Source organism: Heteronotia binoei, chromosome 5 (assembly GCF_032191835.1).
Source record: "Heteronotia binoei isolate CCM8104 ecotype False Entrance Well chromosome 5, APGP_CSIRO_Hbin_v1, whole genome shotgun sequence".
NCBI classification, from domain to species: Eukaryota; Metazoa; Chordata; class Lepidosauria; order Squamata; family Gekkonidae; genus Heteronotia; species Heteronotia binoei.
Window position 1 is genome coordinate 109574710 of NC_083227.1, and position 20652 is coordinate 109595361.

A 20652-nucleotide genomic window follows, 5' to 3' on the forward strand; every position below is an offset into this window, starting at 1 on the left:
TGTCAACTAGCTCCCCCGCCCACGGTTCCCCAATCGGTCACATTTTGCGAGAGTCACAGAATAACTTGCTTTTGCTAACCATCTCCCCTGCCCCCACCAGCCAGTAGCCGGGAGGGGGGCACGGTCCCTCTATTAAACCCCCCTCCCCTTGTAGGGTCCCTCCGTTCAGTGCCTGCTTATACACACACCCCGCCCGCCCCTCCTGCGCCGGTGGTAGCTGCTACTGCCGCAGCTCATCCCTCCTTTCCCTCCCCCGCGCGATCACGGCAGGGCCCAGATGCGGTGTGCTGTGATCTGAAGGGGGGGGGGGTGAAAAGGGAAGGGGGCATGGGCCTTCGCCAGGTGGTTGGAGGGAGGGGGGAGGCGCCGCGGAGGGGGGCGGGGCCGCCAGAGCCACAGGGAGATCGAGGGCCACCAGAGCAACGGCGGCGGAGAGTGGGGGCTGCCAGGCCCTTCCACCCAAAATTTTATTTCGCGGACCCCCCACCCCTCTGAAATTTTTTGGCTACAGGCCTGGTAAGGACAGTGCTCTTTTTAAATGCACTGTATTTTTTCTAATTATCAGATGTTAACTCTGGGTGGAAACTGCTTCGAGATCTTTTTGTTAATAAGGAAAACAGCGTTCTCGTCGCCTCCCCAGGAAGAGGGAAGCTGCCTAGGCGGCACCCATTCCTTCTGGAACTGAAAGGCAATAAAACAGCACCGCGTCATCTATCGGGACACCCTCACCTTTACCAGTTTGGTTACTCTGGCATCTATGGAGAAATTACGTTTCAAGAAATTGCAGATTCGTTGCACAACAGCTTGAACGTTCTCAAGGAACTCCTCGCTAGGCTGGAGATGCGCCGCAATCCACCCATCCTGCTCGCAAGAGGAGACTTGGTAGAGTTCCATCGGCACCGTCTCTCCTACTCCGCTTCGCTCAAGCCCGGCCAGCTGGGTTCTTCTCAGTGGAGTCTTCGCGGCTGGGGTTATGCGCAAGCAGTTAAGGTGGAGTACATTTTGTCATTCTTGCAACACTTCCCCACTATCTGCTTTCAGTGTAAAAGATGAAAAATGCATGTATTGTGGTGGGAAACAGAAAACAATAATAAAAGAACACCTGCAGTCTCCTTATCAGAAAGTTTCCTTATAATTCTTTCCCTGGCTCAGTTTTATTTAAAAGGCAGATAAAAATAATAAAAATTATTTTTTAAAAAAAAAAAATAAGACCGGGATTGCATTGTTATTTGTAATTGTTTGGCATTTTGAACTTCGGTGTTTTTGAACGTTTATCTAGCCCCGAAATAAGATCTCAATTTGTTTTCATAGCCCTGTGACTATCTACCTTAAGTTCAGAGCCCTGGAAGTGCTATTGAAGCAACGCGGGCAAGGGTCACTTCCGTTCAGCGGAGCTCCGCTGAAGCAGCACGGCGGACCTCTAGGTTCGAGTGGGATTTCTCAGTGAGAACTACTAGCACCACTTCCTCCTTATAAGATAGATACAAGTAGTCAGCCGTGTTGATCTGAAGTAGTAGAACAAAACAGGAGTCAAGTTGTACCTTTAAGACCAACTTAGTTTTATTCAGAACTAAGTTGGTCTTAAAGGCACACTTCCTCCTTAGACATTCTGGTTAAGCTTGTTGTATGCAGACCACCGTGGCTGCCGTGTTAGTAATTGTTCCTTTTTTACTGGAAATGAAACAAAAGTGCCGAAATAGAAAGGGCGTCGGCTGCAAGGAAGTGGTAAGGGATTGCAACGTGAACGTTTCGCAAACTCAGAGGATAATAGAGCAAAGCAGTAGACAAGCGCACCTTTAAGAACAACTAAGTTTTATTCAGAATGTAAGCTTTCGTATGCTCTAAGCATACAGAAGCTTAAAAAGGTAAAGGTAGTCCCCTGTGCAAGCACCAGTCCTTTTCGACTCTGGGATGACGTTTTCACGGCACTTTTTACGGGGTGGTTTGCCATTGCTTTCCCCAGTCTAAAACTTGGTGCACTTGTCTACTGCTTTGTTCTATTGCTTCAGACCAACACGGCTGTCCACTTGGATCTATCAGAGGATAATGACTAAGTTCGGGTACGGGTAGGGGGGGTGGGTGGGAGTAGAGTTTCTTTGTTTACGCAGTTAGCACTCAGCGACTCACTCCTGTATTTGATACTAAACAATCCGGAGTATCTGAAGAAGTGTGCATGCACACGAAAAAAGCTTATAACTTTGTTCTGATCCAGAGTAATGATGCGCAATACTGCTTCAATCAGAGTCTAATTAACCGTGCTAAACGTCTCGAGAACGTTATAGGGAGGACGGAATACAACTGTTTTAAATACTTAGCTCTTGCCCTCTATTTAGTGAATGGTTCAGTTTCACTAGCAATTAGCATTATGCTCAGGTACAGATCAAGTTATGATGGGGGCAGAACTGGGATGTACAATTTTTCTCTACTCCAGTTTATTTAAATGGAACCTATGTAAGTCAGTTTGCCTTCATGGTTCCCATTATATCCAATGGGAATTCTTAGTTAAAAAAAATAGAGCACAAGGAATGCAGGAGTGAGTTGTGGGTAGGGCATTGCTAGGGCAACCCCACATCTTTAAAAAGTAGCATGGCTTAGAGCTGGTCAGTGAGCTCTTGTACATGCACCAACATCAACAAAGTTATTTTAAAATGAAGCTTAGCTCTTCACTGCCTTCTACTGGTTAGCAAATACTACTTCCTCAATCAAGACTGAAATCTTAATAACTGGTATAATATTAGCAGTACTTCTGTTACATCTTTTGTCTCTTAAAATATGTGGTAGAGGGATTCTCTCAATGTAAATGTCTTTTGCTTAATGCTGCACTAGTCAGTATGACTGTCCATGCATTCCCCACTCTTCCTCTGTGATCTTGCAAAGAAACAAACCAGGACATGAAATGAGGGATGAAAGGACAACATGTATCATGACTGCAGCATAGACATCAGTGCTGTAGTGCCTTTATATTAGGACCAGTTTTAATATCACTACAAACAAGCTTTTGAGTTCTCTTTATCAAGTAAAATATTAACTAGAAAATGTGTGTGTGAATGTTCATGGTGTGCCAATCTGCAGTTTACAGAAGCCTTCATGTTTTGAAACAATCTCTTTCCCCCACCTTTTTATGGATGGAAAAGCCAGATCATGACTTCAGGAGAACCAAAAAGCTCCCACTATTTTATAATATGAGTTGGGGTTCCACATGCAATTCTGGGGATTCTTCTGTGGAAAGGAACCTAAGTCCTGGGCTTGCTGGGGTGATAATAGAATGGGAGGAAGACTATAAGGAGAGTTGCTAAGTATTGAGTGAGAGAGTGTTTCAGAATGTAAAGGGATTACAAAGGAAGGACAGAGTATGGGGGAAGTAGTGCCTCAGTCCAGTCACTGTGGGAATGCTATGGCTGAAGAAAGTTCTTCTGAGTCAGGCAGTGACCTGGATTATATAAAACCAGCAGAAACAAACTCCTAGTAACTCTCTTTTTTACTGTCCACCTGTCTTATCGTGTGGGTGTGTTTTGTTGTGTAGATTAACATAATTAAAAACAAGCACAATTTATTGAGGAAATATTAATGCTTACCCTGCAATGCAAATATATTTCAATAACAGAATTTATGTTCATTTATTAATTCCAAAATAAAGCAAATTAAGTTGGGTTGGTAACCAACTGTCATGTATTACAATTTCTCCCCTTCCCATGCATACAATTAGGATTGGAACACCTTCCTGAAGAGAAAAATTCCTCAAATTGATAAGCATCTTGTCTTTGGGTTTGGGTTGTCTTAGGCTTCCTGCTTTTATGCTTGGCATAGGAGCCAACTGCTTTAGTGTTTTAGCATGATATTCGTTGGTCCTAGTTAAAAGGTACTTTACTTGTCTTGTTTTTGGAATTTTTCTCATGGACATGGATCCCTAAAATTTGTAATTAGGACAGCCTCTGAGTAGGGGATGCCAGCTCTGAACAACTTCCTTTAATGACATTCTAATGGGCTGATCCTAAAGAAAAGTAGTGCCTTTTGTTTTCAAAGCAAGTACTATGACTATATATTTAATGGTTCAGGAAATTAGGTCTGTTTGTTCTCTGAGGGTAGAATCAGTGTATGTGGGGTGGGGGGGAGTGTAATTGTAGTACACAACAGTGTCGTGATGTAAAAGTGCATTTACTATGAAAAAAGGATCTTGTAATTCAGTTTATATGCGGACAGATATTGTCTTGCTATTTTTAGACCCAGTTATGTCATGCAAGGAAGTGTTTCAAATTTGGAAAAGTTTAGTTCAATAGCCAGATATAAGGTTAACCATATTAAATCAAAATGCATCACTTTAAATATGCAGTTATCTAAGCAATTAGGGATATCCTGTAAAATGAAGACAGGAAAGTATCTAGAACAGGGGTGGCCAGACTGTGGCTTAGAAGCCACATGTGGCTCTTTCACACATATTGTGTGGCTCTCAAAGCCCCCCCACCCCACTCCATTGGCCAGCAGCGTGTAGAATTCATTCTTCCTCCCCTATTTTCCTTCCTGCCTGCTCTCAAACATATGATGTTTATGTCTTGTGGCTCTCAAACATCTGACATTTATTCTACAAGGCTCTTACGATAAGTGAGTTTGGCCACCCCTGATCTAGGACTATGCATACTGGAAGATATCAAGATAATAAAGTATTATAGCCACACGATATTATTGACTAAAGTAGCAAGCAAAATGGAATTTTGATCTAGAGTGCCTTTTGTCATGGCTGGGCTGAATAGTTTTGATGAAAATGTCTGTTTTGCAAAAAATAGTATATTTATTTATGAATATACCTCTATAACTTATCTTAAAAACTGGGAACAGACTATGTAGAACTAGTCACTACACTACTAGTAGCTGCAAAAATATGTATTGCTGCAAAATGGAAATCTGAAAATGGCAGTCGATGATGGAGTGGTATAGAAGAATCTGGAATATGTTGCTAATAAAGCAAAGAGAAAGAAAAAACAGTTAAATAATGTATCTAAAAACTGGATACTATTAATCACATATTGGAATAAGAAGTTTCTGGATAATGCACAGCTCTATGTATTATTTTCTTGGATATAAAGAAATTATTTAAGGGGGGGGCGGGACAAGAATTTATTCCCGCCATAGTTATTTTGATCCATAACTGGTGCAGAGATCTTCTAGCCCACCAGGTGGCAGCAATCACCAGCTGGGCTTTGTGAAACTAGATCTCTTGTATTATGCCCAATAGAATAATTTTAAAAGTGACAGGCTTTGTCTGATACTAATAAATGTTCTGTTTCTAGAGTGGACAGAGAATGTAGTCATCTGAAATAGATGAATTCTCTCCACTACTGACTTTCTGCTACTTAGGGAAACTCGCACACCAAATTAAAATGACTGCTTTAGTCAGAGGACCCAGCATGCTTTACTGCTTGTCCCAAGTGAGCCCAGTGGCTTGTTGCTACTCATGCACTGACAGTCCCTACAGGCAACCTCAGTCCAAACCTACAACTTGCTTCTAACACCCCCTTCTGCTTTTTACCTCCTTAACATTTTCAATTTTTTTTAAACCAGAGGTACAGATAAATAACAGAGAGACCATAAAAATAATTATTTGCCAAAGATCCTGCCTGACCTGAAGATTCCATATGGGGATTTTCAGGCGCTAGTATGTATGTAAGGTGAGCCTTTTTGAGCCTGTGGACTCCTTTGGGATTCTGGTATGTGTATCCACACACTGTTGGCTCCCAGAGGCAGCCAACCACAAAATGACTGTCACAGGAGGCACAGCCGACTACAAAATACCCAGGAGCTAGTAACACTTTAACAGTTCAGGCAGAAGCTCTGCTTAACAGAATGCCTTTTAAAATGAACATATTGTTTAAAAGAACCCCATCCCCTTAAACATAGCATGCCTTCAGTCACACAGTGAAGATCCTTGTGTTTTGGTGGCAGCTGCTGCTTAAAGCAGTGTGCTCAACCAATCAGATCTTCAGTTAGCCAATCAGAAGCCCTGCTGAGCAAAAGCCCCACTTGGTCCTGCCCAGTTCCTAAAGAATGTTTCATAGGTACTAGGAGAGGTGTCAAGAGGTGCCATGGAGCCCACAGGTGCATCATGCTGAGGATCCTGGAAGAATGTGATCAAAATATTTGTTCTTAGCGGACAGTAGAGAAATGCAGCCAGTGAAGGGGTAAAATGAGGGGGAAAGCAGAATTCAATTGTCCTTGCCAAATGTGTTTCATTCCTGACATTTCAGGCTTGCCAGTTACTTCTCGCAAGGAAAATATCTTAGACAAAGGTGCTGTTCTGCGTACTGCTGGCTCTGTGTGAGGGCCCAGCTGCAGGTGACCATTTTGGCTGTTCGTTGTAAACATTTTGGTTCCACTTTATAAAATTAGCTGGCAGTATCTTTATCAGACAACCATGTGGAACCTTTCCTTCCTCTTCTATTTTCAACAACTAATCTTCTGGGAGAAAAAAAAAGATGGACACTGGCTTTCCTCAGTGGAGGTAAAGGCAGCTGGGGGTGGGAGTGGTTTTTCCCAGTAGAAAATGGCATGAGGAATGGTTGAAAGGTTGCCTCTCTCCCCGCACTGATCTCCTTTAAAAAGGAATCCCCTCAGAGAAGTTTACAAAGTGGAAAAAAAATGTTCTCTTCCTGGCAGCTAAATCTGCAAAAGAAAAATTCATTTAAAGTTAACATAGAACTAGTGGTCATGCCTTTTTTAAAGCAACAACAGATTGTACAGATACCCAGACAAAAATGCATGTTTGTCTTTCAGCTGCAAAGAGTTCGCTTATACACTGAGCAGTGATTTGGGAAAGACACATTTCCCATCTCAATAAATTTAAAAGGGGTAAATGGCAGTATATTAACAACTGCACCCTTTACCTGTATCTGTGTCCAAGCACAAGAGGTAGCATGAGGAAGCAGATCTCAATCATGGCTCTCTTAGTATTATATGATCACATGAAGCCGTCTGCAGCCACTTAACTATTGAAAATGAGGATCAAACATGGCCTTCACAAGCTGAAGCAAGTAATTAATTTCCATGAATTACAATCCTTCTCCATAGAATAAGTAAGGGATAAGTAGTAAATATATTGTTTGGGGAGTTCCCCCCCCCCAATGTTTTGTAAGAAATTAAGTATTTGCTTGCTGGGTTAGACAAGTATTCTTGATCTTCAGCAGTGCCCATTTTTATGCTTCCGAGGTTCTCTTAAGAGAAACTGCTGATTGTGTGGCTCAACTGTGCTTGGACTTGCCCTTTCTGGCTGCTGGTGGAGGACTATGACTGAGCGCTTCCTCATGAGAAAAAATGGTTCTTAGGCACAGAAAATAAGCCCCTTTGTCTCTCACAGTTAATTAGACTATTGTAATGTGGACTTGTCCTTGAGCACGGTTTGAGAACTTCAGCTGGTACACACTGTTGCCGCAAGACTTTGGCAAAGACAGAAGGAGCCTATTTCCTTGATAGTGGAATAATTATGCTAGCTTCATCTCTTTTTAGCGCAGCCCCCCCCCCAGTAGTTTTAATCCTTAAACCCCTAAATGGTTAAGGCATATGGAATCTCAGAGAATGTCCATTACCATATTAAATCCCAGCGAATTAGACCCTGCTTTGCGTTCCGTTGTTCAGCAAGGCCACATTGGCCTGAATGTACAACTGGGCCTTTTCAGTGGCATGAGAGGTAAAATGTTTTCCCCTGAAAGTTTCCCTTTTCAGTCTTTTCAGAAAAGTTTAAAGATATTTGTATTCAGAATAGCCTTTTTAAAATATGGGTTAGATTCTGAATATTGCCCCTCCTACTACTAGTCTTTTAATTATTACTAATTTAAATGCTACTGTTATATCATAAATATGTGGGTGGGTATTTTTGAGCAATATTTTATAATAGTTGACATTTTATTATTGCTGTGTTTTTGATGTAGCTAACAAGTAGCCTATACATTTTGGCAAATAAACCTAGTTTTATAGTTCGTTGGGAGTTTTTATGCATTGAGTTTTTATGCAGGTGCAATCCTACACCTGTCCAAACTGAAGAGTCCAAGAAGACTTTTACCATGTGATGAGTTATTTTCTATTGAGGAAAATCCCCAGTTCTTTGTTGCCTAGCTTTTGGTAACAAGAGGTTAGCATGGAGGCTTGTTTTAACTGCTCTGGCTGGTAGCCATGGATAGACCATAGATTCTGAAATAATATGTTTTATGTATTTATTTTGGCAGTTTATACCCTACCACAAAGCTTAATAGGTGGTTTACAGCAGGGTTCCCAGCCTTTTGGAGCCTTTGGACACCTTTGGAATTCTAACACAGGGCAGTAGGCACAGGGTTGCCAACCTCCAAGTGGTGGCTGGAGATCTCCCAGGATTACAGTTAATCTCCAGACAACAGATCAGTTTACCTGGATAAAATGAAAGGTAGACTCTATGGCACTGTATGCCATTGAAGTCCCCCCCTCCCCAAACCCTGCTTTCCTCAGGCTCCACCCCCAAAATCACCAGATATTTCCTAACCCAGAGCTGGCAACCCTATGGGCACAGCGTACACCAAGGAAGCCCAAGTGCAGGGGAGAAGAGAGGTAATTAAAAATACAATAGAAAGGCCAAGTGAGAGGAAATAAAACAAGCACTGTGGAGGCAGCTGCCACTGAATGTTAATTTAGTCTTCATACACAGTTAGATCTTCAGTGGCCAGTCAGAAATCCCAGGTGGGCAAGAGCCCCACCCAATTTCTAAAAACACTTGGTGAGTGTCAAGGAAGACTCCTGGTTTACAGCATTACAAAAGAACCTTTTTAAAAATTCATGAAATATGTGTTCATATTTGTCTTGTTTTAGATCAGCAATTTGTCTCATCACTGAAAAAAATCACAAGGAGTCTAAACTCAGAGGCCTAAAGCATGGACAATAAAAGCAGAAAACTATTCCATTTGTTAGAGTTTCATATAGTGTCAGGATTAATTAGGACTTCTGATGGAAATCAAGACAACCACATTTTGAGCATGTCAGGCTTTCCTCACTGATGGTGTAGTCAGGTATTTCCCAAGAAAATCACATGTATATAATGAAATCTGGGAGAGACAGGCTGCAAGACTTGTTTTCCTGTTACTACCCTTTTACAATAAACTGAACAGCGAACCATTTGTTTCATGAACACTCCGGTCTCTGGTCTCATTGGCTCCTTGTTGGATGGCTGCCTGCAGCTGGATAGGTGAGTACTGACCATACCCTCTCATGCCCTGTGGAACTGCTCTTATGCCTCAAATCATGAAATAGGATCAGGCAGGCTTGCTCTCCATGCTGCAGTCTGGCATACGAACATACTGCTACTACCAGGCCAAGAAGTGGACGTACATTTGATGCTGGAGCTCCTTATTTTTCTTCAAAATTAAGAAGCAGCCCAGAGAGCTCAGGTGTCCTGAAGCGCCTGGGAAATGGTTAGTGCCATGGGCATGGCTGCATCATTCTTAGGTCTTCATAAAAGCACCTCACCAAGAGTTCCTAAAATGGAGGATTCAAAATAAGCTGAGACTCGGTGACTTTTTCTGTGTAGGCCCCCAGTGTTCAAACTTCGGTTTTGGGCTACTGGCTTGGGCCCAAGAACAGATTTTTCCCTATCACCCACACTTGGTTAGTCGTTCTCTGCCTACCGAGAACAAAAGGCACAGTGACTGGTTTTAAGGAGGAGTTGCTCGTCTTGCTGCATAACTGAATGTGAGCCTACAGATATGAATAGGCTATGGCTAGACCAGAGCCTCAACTGTACCAGTGACCCTTATTCATCCCCAGTAGCCACTGGTCTCCCACAAATGGAAGATATCCACATACACGCCACTCACAGCAGAATCTTCCACATATTGGCTTGTCATCTGAGAGGCTGACAAATGATAATGCAATGGACAGATGAAATGGAGCAGGAGATACTGCACGGTCCCTTATCTATATTTCCTGTTATCACCACAGTCACATACAACATCTTAATACACACTTGTCCAGGAAATGTCAGAAAAGCACCCATGGTCCTTTGGGCAACAACAGCCCTGCCCCCTCCTGTCAGAGGTTAAATCCTGTTGGGCCACCTGGTGGTGGATTTACATTCATCAGTAAATAGTCTGTTAATAAATACATCAGTGGTTCTGTTATGTCTCTGGCAGTGAAGAGCACATTGCTACACTTAATGCACACCTGGTGGGGTAGGTTTGGCTATGGGAAGAAGAGGGCTACCACCCTGTGTATCTGAAAAGAGTCCTAGACAGGGGATTTGCCTATTACAGGAAGATGCATCAGGGAGCTGCTCTGTTCAAAGGAAGATGTCCAAGTTACACCTGGAAGCTTCAGAGCTGGTGCATTCCTCAGTTTCAAGATTACACCTTGATGGCTAGCAGTGGATACCCTTGCAAGCAAGAATTTTAGCCAGTTTTGCTTCCTGCATCTCAGTTTGTTTGGAGATTGGTAGCCTCCATCTTTGGTTGTGCATTACAAAAGTGGTCAAGGGGTGCAGAATTCCCCACTTCTGTCAGGTTGTGTGCACCTGGTTCTAAAAAAAATGGAAGCTAAAATCGCTATGACAACAACACTTCCTCTACAAACTACACAAGCAGCAGCCAGAAGTGTCAGGCCTGTGTGGAAGGGAGTCCTTTTCAGTCAGTCAAAGAAGCTAAGAATGATTCTGCTCTCTCAGCCTCCCCTTTCCCCACACTCCCATCCTGCTCCCCTGGCCCCCTGCCAGAATAGAGACTGTCCAGTTTATGTTCTTCACAGGTCACCAGATGTCAGTGCTCCTGGGTCCTCGCTCAGCACGGGGCACTTCATGCATTCTCCGGCTGCGGGCTTTTCGTTTTTCCCCCAGGTGCTTCCACTTTTGATTCTTGGCCTTGACACTAAGTGGAGGGGGTAGTGGTGGCTTCTTCTTGGGCTGGTGGCTCTTGTGGCTCCACAACTGCTCACACACCTGGTCCATGGTGCTGAGATTGGGATGATCCACCAGCTGCAGGAAATCCTGGTACCAGAGCTTGCGATGGAAGGGCTGTGTGGGTTCCTCTTCCCAGGAGGAGAGGGACTCTGCCTGCTGGGCATGGATCACTTCAAGCTGAAGGTGCAGCAAATTCTGTGTGAAGCCATGTTCTGTGGCATGACAGTGGTAGAGGCCAGCATCTTTGCGCTGCACACTGCGCAACAGGATTCCCCGCTCCATCTTCATGACTCGATCATCCAGCAATACCTGCAGGTTAACATAGAGGGATGCAGAAAGGATGTCAGGATGATTGGAAGGTTGAGATGAGGCAGGCAAGAACTATGCTGAGGAATCTGAAGTAGGAAGGTCCTATCCACAGCACTTTTTTTTGGCTTGGAGACAAGGCAAAGGGATTCAAGGAGGGCAAGACCTCAGGACGAAAATGTAAAAGGATTGTGCATCTTGCACAATGTATTGCATGTATGGCATTATCTAGAATGGAAACTGGAAGATATTTGAAAGAAAGGAATAACTGAAAAGGCAGCTCCCTCCAAAAGGGACAGATGACATCGCTTCAGGAAGAATCAAGTGATCCTATTACTCTTGCTTCTTATTTTCTCCACTTACTCTACATGTGCACAGCCGCGAGGCTCATACCTCCTTCTGGGTGGCACTGCTGGTTTTCTGGTATGTCCATAAAATCTGGGCCTTCAGTGACTTAGGGAGACACTCCAGGAAGACACTGCTGCCTTCCACTCCATAAACCTTCTTTTCAGGCACACTATTTTGCTGGGGATCTGCACACAGATAATACAAAGTCTGGCATTTGGATATGATTAACACTTAACATGTGCAAGTAAGGAAAAGCAGAAAAAAACATGCAAATATGTCCAGGCCAAAGGCAAAGCTGGACACGAAGAAATGGCCATATGAATACAGTTCAAGTCTGTATCCAAAGGAAACAACAGAGTTCTGTTGTTCATCTGTGGAAGAGTATTTGGATCTAAGATTAGATCCCTTCAAAGCACTCTGGTATATGTTTAACATCGCTGTATCCCCAGAATTTGGAAAGAGGGTTAAGGGAAGATATTTGTCCCAAGACAACAGGGGCAGAATATGGTTCACCCTTAAGTAGGCTTAGACTCTGTTCAGTGACTTAGTAGAATTCTTCTCCACCCCGCCCCCCTCTCACATCTCCTTGCTTCCCTCTCTGCCTGTATAAAAGGAAGCTTATGGAACAAAAGTTCCTTATTATTTAAATCTGTTAGTGGAAAAGAAACAACAATTAACAGAAGCTAGATTTCATTCCTTTTCTCTGGCCCAGGTCAAGTACTCTCTACAAAACAATGCAACACAACACTTTCTGGTTCTGGCATAAAGTCTCATATATTTCATGTGTGAGAAAGAGTGTGTGTGTGTGTGCCCACAATCCTAAGGACACTTTTTTGGACATAAACCCCACTGAATAACATGGGATTTACAGACTAGTAGTCCTGTTTAGGACTGTTCCATATGTTTATGGAAAGTGTATAGGAGAAACAATCTGCTCTATGTAGCACTATTTCAACCAAGTGCAATAAACATGCTATTCAAAGGCAAAAACTTGAGTGGTTCGCAGTTATGGAGACTCTGAATTGGATACAAATGTTGCAGTGGGTGGGGGCTTGAGCACACTCACCTCCAGAACACAATGTATTAGGGTCTCCATTCCTTACATCCTGGCGCCGAAACCGCCTGCAGGGGGGAGGCAGGGACGAAGAACAGAAAGATTTCTCAGCATCATAATAAGGGAGCATTTTACATCTCTACAAGAGGAGCATGAAGCAACCAGTCATTGTTCCATGGAGGAACCCTAGAGGCCATGGCACCTTAAGGCAGAGACTGCACTGTGCACATCCAGTACAGCTCTTGGACAGATAAATCCAGAGGTCTGCTGTAGTAGGGAATCATAACTGAGGTTGGGATTGGGATCCATTTGCAGGATCTTGGTGGTCAAACAGTCCATGCAGCTGCTATGATGGGGGTGGCGGCAAGACTGCTTCTGGATACCAGCAATAGCTGTCCTGTGACCAATACTCACAGCACACTACTCTTCAGCAGATAAGAATGGATACTGGGCATGCCAATCAGTTGTTACATCTCCCAAAATTATATTAGGGGATGAAGTCATCATCCAGGTCTGTGTCCCTCTAGTTTTTCCTTTGGGTGCAGCACAATGCTATTGCCAAGTGGCAGTGGTTAAAAAAAGAAAAACCTGCAGCTTATAAGGAGCTGCAGCAAAAGAATGAATGGCTCCCAGTTGGGAAAAAGCCGTCTCCTTCCCTTTTTGCCCCCACCCCTTCCACTCCTGCCAGCAAGAGATCACTCCTGGGCATTACAGTCTGTCAGTCGTACCGTTTGGTGTTATGCATGTAGCGAGTGCAGCTGTTGCCATCCCAAGCACAGTAGGGGTCCCTAGCCAGGCAGCATTCAGCACAGGCTTTGCCATAGATGCCACAGCGGTGCAAGGGCAGCTGGGAAATGGAATTCCTAGATCCCACGTAGAGCTGTTGCTGTTAGGAGACAAAGCCATACAACCCATTAAGTGCTACCCACTCACTGGCTTTCCTCAGATCACTCAGTTCAGGCTACAAAGAAGGCTCTCGGCCACAGAAGCAGTAGATTTCTCTCTTTTTAAAAAAGATTGCATGTCTGCAGTAAAGGATTGTTGTTTTAAAAATACACCTTTTGTATAGCACTTAACTGTTAGATGTTTTATAAACAACAGTAGTCTTAATGACACTAGCTCAGCTTCACATGATACTGGAAGTTCCATGAAGAAGTGTCTGCATGTTCACCCCACTGGGGCAAGCAGCAGTTCCCTGGAGGCCTTTCTGGTCAGGAAACCAACACAGAAGGGGAAGATTCACGCACATGCACTGTGATTCCAACCCAAGCTGGAGCTTTATGTGCCCCATTTTAATTTAAATAAAGACATGAGGTTGTTTCCATATAGCTGAGCCCTTTCACCAGCATAGAAACTGATAGCCAGACAATGGAGCAGGCCTGGTTTTCATGGCACTGACTAACAGAAAGAAGTCGCATATTTGTTCTTGGTCACTCCACATTATCTTTTGCAGCAGAAGCAGCTCTCCAGAAAAGCAGACCTTCTGATCCTAAATATGGATTGCTTTGTTCATTTGTTCACCTTCTCTGAGGCTTTTAGACACCCATGTACTGAACATGTTTAATGTTCAGGCCTAGCGTTATCACAATTGTGTGGATTAAAAACGGAAGATACCAGTTTCTGCTCAAGCAGTCTCATGTTGTAGATTCCCTTCCCAGCTGTATGCAAGAACCCTCATTGACATTCACCTCATTCCATTCCCACTCCTATTATTATTCATTAAACTTCTGAATGGCCTAATCCCTGCTACTGCAGGGCTCTGAGGGACATACAACAGTAGACAAAAACATAGAAAACCATATATACCCGCTTGGAGGAGATCTGCATACTGGTAACTGGAGAGGAGTCCTGCCAAAAGGAAATAAAGGAAATGCAATGTGACTACTGATGAAAGGCAGACAGTATCTCAAGTATTGCTCCAGGGTCTCAAGTACTATCCCAGGACACCCAAGATATTGCCTCCTTTACTTAGATGAAGACCCAAAGGTCCCTTCCAACATCATAGTTTTGTATGGAAAAGGTAAAGAACTGCTAAAGCTGCTAAGCCCCACATGGGTGCATGACCAGTACAGTCCTTTCCCAAAGTAGGTGTATTTGGCATAGGCCAAACCAGCTTTTATGACTCTCACCTTAAACACCTGTAGCTCTTCCAGTAGCAGCTCTTCCATATTTTCCCAACTGTCCTTGGGCACAGAGACTACCTTCAGGACTGTACCAATGTCTGCCAGAAGGGGGGGAAATGGAAAAATTTGACACAAAAAAGCATTGCAGGCTGAGGCTTTCCATGTTCTGAAGGTGATTCTGAAAATATTATCCACCCATTTGCTCTTCTCACAACCAGAAACTAACTGAGATTCCAAAGCTCAATTTCCCGGTTCATACAAAAGGGCGAGGCTATCAAAAAGGACCATGTAAAGGTCTCGTAGCATGGATTTGCTTCTGAGCCCTCCAATCCCTGCTTCAGTTCCAATGACTATGTTAAAAGACTCCCATTGTCTAATACTAGAATAATAATTGAACAGGATGTCATCTGTCCCTGGCAATAAAAAAGGCAATATATCTCAAGGCAACTGATGGCTACCTCCCAAGTGGCATGCTGAGCATCCTACACCAGCCAACCAAGCCTTTCCCAAGTTCTACAGTTCTCTGCTGCTTCCAGTGACCACCTGCACTCAGTCCCGTCCGATGCACTTTTTTATGCCGCTGCACATACACACTATCATAAGGAAATGCCATTATTAGGCTAAGTATGGATGGCCACTGGAGACTGCAGCAAAATCCATGGCAAAAAGTGGTGAGGAAGAGAAGCAGTGGCTTGGTTGGCCAATGAAAAATGCCTGATGAGCCTGCTGTAGCTCACAGCATGCCTTCACTTTAATATGGAAATTAAGCCTGGCAGATGCAGGCTTTGCTTAGTTGTCAAAATAGCAGCCTACATGCTGGTCTCAGGAGTGCTCTATGAAGGATGAGCGACAGCATGTGGATTTGATTGGTCCTTGAACTCAGAACGTCATTGCATGCAGCAGTATGAGCCTGTTTTTCCATCAGAAGGGGAGGAATGCAAACGCACCTGTGCCAATGAAGAGGACATCATAGTGGCCATCAGCTGCAGCTACTCGGTCTACTGCAATGTGGGTGAAGGTATAATCCACATTGGTCTGCAGGAAGATGGGACGCTGGCCATGTGGCAGCACTGGGTTGTACATCAGTGGGTGGTTGCGGGCAAACTGAATCACATCATCAGGGAAATCTTTAGTAGAACTGAAAGTGCCAAAGGTTTTGCTGGGACACTGAGAAGCAGAAGAAAGAAGAACAGAAGGTGAGTGTGGTGGCATGTAAAAACAATCAGCAGTCCTGGAAACTCCTGAGTTCCCACCCTACCCTTCCATGCATCCCACAGAGCACACCTATTCCACCCTCCTTTTTTGGTATTTTTTGTATCTATATCTGTGTGTGTGCGCGCAAGCCTAGAAGGCATGGTGACTTCTAGTGACCCCTACTGGGGCATGGTGGATGTTCAGAGAAGTGACTTGATACAGCCTGCCCCTGCCTCCGGTTCCTGGTATTCCTTGGAGGTCTCCCATCCAAGTACTTGAGAGCCAGTTTGGTGTAAGTGTGTGGATTCTTATCTAAGAGAACTGGGTTTGATTCCCCACTCCTCCACCTGCACCTGCTGGAATGGCCTTGGGTTAGCCATAGCTATCGCAGGAGTTGTCCTTGAAAGGGCAGCTGCTGTGAGAGCTCTCTCAGCCCCACCCACCTCACAGGGTGTCTGTTGTGGGGGAAGAAGATATAGGAGATTGTAAGCCGCTCTGAGTGATTCAGAGAGAAGGGTGCGGTATAAATCTGCAGTCTTCGTCTTCTATTTGCCAGGGTCAGCCCACCCTTCAAGCAATAGTTCCTTATCCTTCTATGCATCTGCCCCTCTATTTTGACCTGCAGCACCTTTGCTTATTTCAGTTATGAGGTCTCATAATATTGGCATGATGCTACAGTCCAGATGGAGAAATTCTCCCCCCCCCCCCCAGCCATTATCTCCTTTCTCATCACCTCAATGCAATTTGTTCTTGCTTGCTACACTAGCCATAAGCTCTCAAAGCACCTTGTTTTATAGGTGCCCATATTGCAACAAGCACCTTGCTTCATTTAACTCTCCCAGGTCCAAAAGCACCTACCATTCCTGGGCGTGGATAAGGGACCCGACCCTGGTACGACACCCACTGATAGTTGGGCCCCTCCTTGTGGGCAAAAGGCCCCAGAAAAGCTCTACGTATGTCATGCATGTGATAAACACATATAGCGGAGCCCTTGAACACAGTGCTGTGGAAGCAGAACAAAGAAACAGGCATTAGGGGAAAGGGCTAAAGAAAGACGTCGCCAGTAGATAAGAGTGGAAACAATGTGCATCTCCCAACCCAACCCATGTATTGTTTGCCAGAAACTCAGCCCTAACCTCAGCTAATCTGGTCAGAAAAACAGTCTGTGCTGAAAGTGAAGTAAGCCTAGAGACCGTTATATTTACCTGGACGTTGTGAAAACAGCATAGAGCAATGGATTACGCTTGTCCCTGGTTGGCAAGAGAAAGACATCACCTGGGGAGAGCAAAGAGAAGGAAGGCAGGAGTCACCAGCCTGCAATCCTCAGCCCTGAGCGTGAACATCTCTTTCCCATCCAGATGACAGAGTGGTCTTGCTCTAAACTTATATCTTCCCATCCCAGCCATGCTCCACAAAATTAATTAGACAACAGATAAACCAATCCCTATCATTGCTCTCAACTGGCCTTACATTAGTTCTAAGGCCCCTGAGGGAGGGGCTGTGGTTCAGTAGAAAAGCCTCTGCTTTGCACGCAGAAGATCCCAGGTTCAATCCCTGGCATCTCTAGTTTAAAAGATCAGGTAGTGAGTGATGTGAAAGATCTCTACTTGAGACCCTGGAGAGCCACTGCCCATCTAAGAAGACAATACTGACTTTCATGGACTTTTTTCTTTTTTTGGTACACTGTAGTCTAATGTCTGGTGCAAAAGAGAATGAACGTGGCTTCCAGGCTGTGGCAGATGGACAAAGAGGAAATTCAGAAATTGAAGGAAGGTCCTGGGGACAGTCACACAGTCTCACTTCCCCTTTTTCTGGTGTGCAACACATTCAGACAGCCCCTGGAGTATTTGCTTCATTTGGGGCAAACCCAGCCCTCATTAGTCACAGTCACTCACGGAGATAGTCAAAGTAGGTGTGGCTTCCATCACTGCCTGTTACTGCACAAACCAGCCGAGCCTTCAGAAATGTTGTCCACTTATTCACCAGGCTTCTTTGCCCACCCATGTCATTCTGCAAAGAAAGGAGGAGGTTTATCAAAGACTTTGACAGGATTTCCTTTTTCTCCTGGGTCTGCATATCCCCATTCTACTTCTGCCCAGTGAGGGTCCCAAACCAGCTGACTTAATAATGAGTAGGAATTCTAATGCTTCACCAGCATGGTAGAGATACAGACCATCTGGGCTTTAGTGACAGAATAGCCATAGTGTGTTTCATCAAGCCAGTGTTGGTCTCATGCACCACTGCAAGTAGGCACATGCATTTAAGAATGACACACGGCCCTCTGATCTGACTTGCCAGGCTGGTATCAATCTGGCTAAACCTCTCCCACATCTGGCATCTTGCCCCACCCTCAGCTCCAGACAGGCACATGTGTCTCACCCAGCAGATTTGGCCAATGCGGGCAAAAGTGTGCTTGCCCAAGCCTTGGGCTCCTTCCACAGCCGTTTCACGGAAGAAGAAGAAAATCTTGTCATCATCAGGGTTCTCACTCTCCGGGATCCAGAAGACATCAATGAACTTAGGCTCTTGGGTCAGACAGATGGGAGAATGTCATAGCAGAGCAAGGAAATGTCCATGCTTTTTGGAATGGAAGTTTAAAGCAGAAGCAGGTGATGAGTGGAGTGCCTGTGCACAATTTACTCACTGTTTAGCCTCCCTGGCTGCTCCTGTGCCTTGGCTCCTCTGTCCAAGGATGATCTCAGCTCTCTGATCTAACTTGCCTGACAGGTATCAATCTGAAATTCTCTCTGCAACGTTTACATCACTGTTCTTGTTAGCCGCGCTCTGTGATAGTTCAGGAAGCTGCCGATCAGCTTCTGACCACAAGATGGCAACATACCTTCACAAGTCACAGAGCAAGAGAGCTGGAAAAGGACTAGCCTGGTAGAACCCATAAAAGCACTAATTGAAAATGTGGATTTCCTTGACACTTTGAAAATAACATCCTTTCAGGCCCAGCGAGCAAGTGACCATCAACAAAAGGAAAAGGACAACTAACTGAATGCATGAAAATAACTGCTTCCTGTAGCCCCCTTCTGCAGTGTTGACCTGTTCTCTTCCCCCTCCTCTCTAGGATGCTCCTCTCCATCACTGACCATTGAGCCATCGAGAGTCATGCTGCTCTGTACGGATAGAAGGCCTCGGACCCAGGCTGCGGAAGATTGTGAAGTCACGGCCCATCAGATCAGTAGCCACACCAGAATAGAGCTCTTCACCTGTGAGGTACAAAAGAATAAAGGGTTAAAAGGCCTCCTGGCTTGTCTAGGCCAAGCCCATCTACATGGAATCCAAACTGGAGCATGTCCAAGATGCTCTCTCTGGCTTGTGCACTTTCCCCCAAAGTCATCCTCCCCAAACATGGAAAGACTCTAAAGCTGACCTCGTACAAGCTGCCAGCCAAGGACACGGGAGCAGCTGCCACTACTGGGGCTTTGCTAAGTGGGCACCAGAAGCCAGGAGGGAATGTGCCACATGGCAGCTACATCTTTAATGCACAGCACTGGCTGACACAAGCTGTTCCCATATCAGATGGAGGGCAATCTCCATATGTTGGGAACGTCTAAGAGTTCTTGGCTAGGAAAATATAGAGAGCATCAGGTGAAATTCATCCTGCTTACATCTGGGAATGTTGCTAATGGCTACTGAAGGATCATGTTTTTCTTCTTACCTTCAAGGTGTGTGTGTAACTATTATGTGTACACAAGATAACAGGCATCAGTGGGACATACCACCAACTTCCTTATTATTACCATCCAGGCCTTGTCTCTTACCTACAAGCACTGAGGCAGCCATGTGGCGTGGGTCATAGGGGCTCTTCCCTTTTCCATCCTCTACATTCCTGAGATCCAGTTTAAAAACAGTGTCCTAGAGGGAGAAACGACATTTCAGAAGGTCAGGCCAAACAGAACACTTTTCCTGCCCCATCTCCAGCCCCAGCCATCCAGCTGTCAGCTCCAGGGTCCACCACTAGACTCACCTCAACACGCTGCCCAACCTCTACAAAGCCACAGATGGGGTGAAAAGCCCCTGTGCCACAGGCATACAGGTGGGTGCGGTTGTAGAGGTGTAGAATCTTGATGAAGTTCATGCACTCAGCCTACAAAGCAAAAACAGTGCTGGCTGAGCAAGCTCAATGGGTGTCTTTTTGATTCAAAGGCTGGGGAAGCTGCATAATGAGGGGGATGAACAGATGAGAACCTTCAGGCCGGGACTGGGAGGTACCAACAGAGCTGTAAGAGAGAGAGCCAAAGGCTTGGAGGGCTGTCAAGAGGATGCTTTCCCCATCCCTATCTATTACATTCTACCCAGTGGCTCCTACTCCTCACCCAAATTCTTTTTTCAGATACCCCTCCTCTCCTGCCAGAAATGGACATCTTGCACGTGGAAGAAAAACAGAAGAGAAAATGTAGAAGCTTGAGCACAACAACTTGCTGGTCGCCAGCACTGGCATTTGCTGTGCTGGTGCTTTCCTGGCCTCTGGATTTCCTCCCCTGACATTGCTGAAGTGCCAGAGCCTGTAGGAGCTTCTCTTTGCATTCAGAACTGTATTTGCCTTATGCTTGCTGGGTGGGAATGGGGGTGCCTCCACTGCGATGGCTGATTAGAATTCCTGCATGTTTCACCATCAGCTTCTCCCAGCAGGGGGGTTGTGGAAAAAAGGAGGATTTGGCTGTATGCTGCATCCAAGGGGGCCCGGCAATGATTTTGGGGGGGGGGGGAGATTTTGTGCT

General features: G+C 44.9%; 2 protein-coding genes across 2 annotated transcripts in view; both read right to left on the minus strand.

Annotated features, from left to right (window-relative positions):
* Window positions 1–899, minus strand: part of LOC132572034 (2'-5'-oligoadenylate synthase-like protein 2) — a 31348-nt gene extending 30449 nt beyond the window's left edge. The window contains 1 exon segment of the mRNA XM_060238821.1: window positions 730–899. Within this exon segment, the coding sequence (XP_060094804.1) occupies window positions 730–894 (165 nt within the window). The 5' untranslated portion in view covers window positions 895–899.
* A 7729-nt stretch (window positions 900–8628) lies between these two features.
* SEMA3B (semaphorin 3B) overlaps window positions 8629–20652 on the minus strand; it is a 29296-nt gene continuing 17272 nt past the window's right edge. Inside the window, exons 4-17 of the mRNA XM_060240057.1 lie at window positions 19899–20018; window positions 19693–19786; window positions 19018–19137; window positions 18302–18447; window positions 17818–17932; window positions 17128–17197; window positions 16781–16925; window positions 15676–15895; window positions 14735–14826; window positions 14412–14453; window positions 13334–13491; window positions 12618–12673; window positions 11597–11736; window positions 8629–11206 (exon numbers count right to left, since the gene is read on the minus strand). Of these exons, the coding sequence (XP_060096040.1) occupies window positions 10748–11206; window positions 11597–11736; window positions 12618–12673; window positions 13334–13491; window positions 14412–14453; window positions 14735–14826; window positions 15676–15895; window positions 16781–16925; window positions 17128–17197; window positions 17818–17932; window positions 18302–18447; window positions 19018–19137; window positions 19693–19786; window positions 19899–20018 (1977 nt within the window). The 3' untranslated portion in view covers window positions 8629–10747. The remainder of the gene's footprint in view (window positions 11207–11596; window positions 11737–12617; window positions 12674–13333; window positions 13492–14411; window positions 14454–14734; window positions 14827–15675; window positions 15896–16780; window positions 16926–17127; window positions 17198–17817; window positions 17933–18301; window positions 18448–19017; window positions 19138–19692; window positions 19787–19898; window positions 20019–20652) is intronic.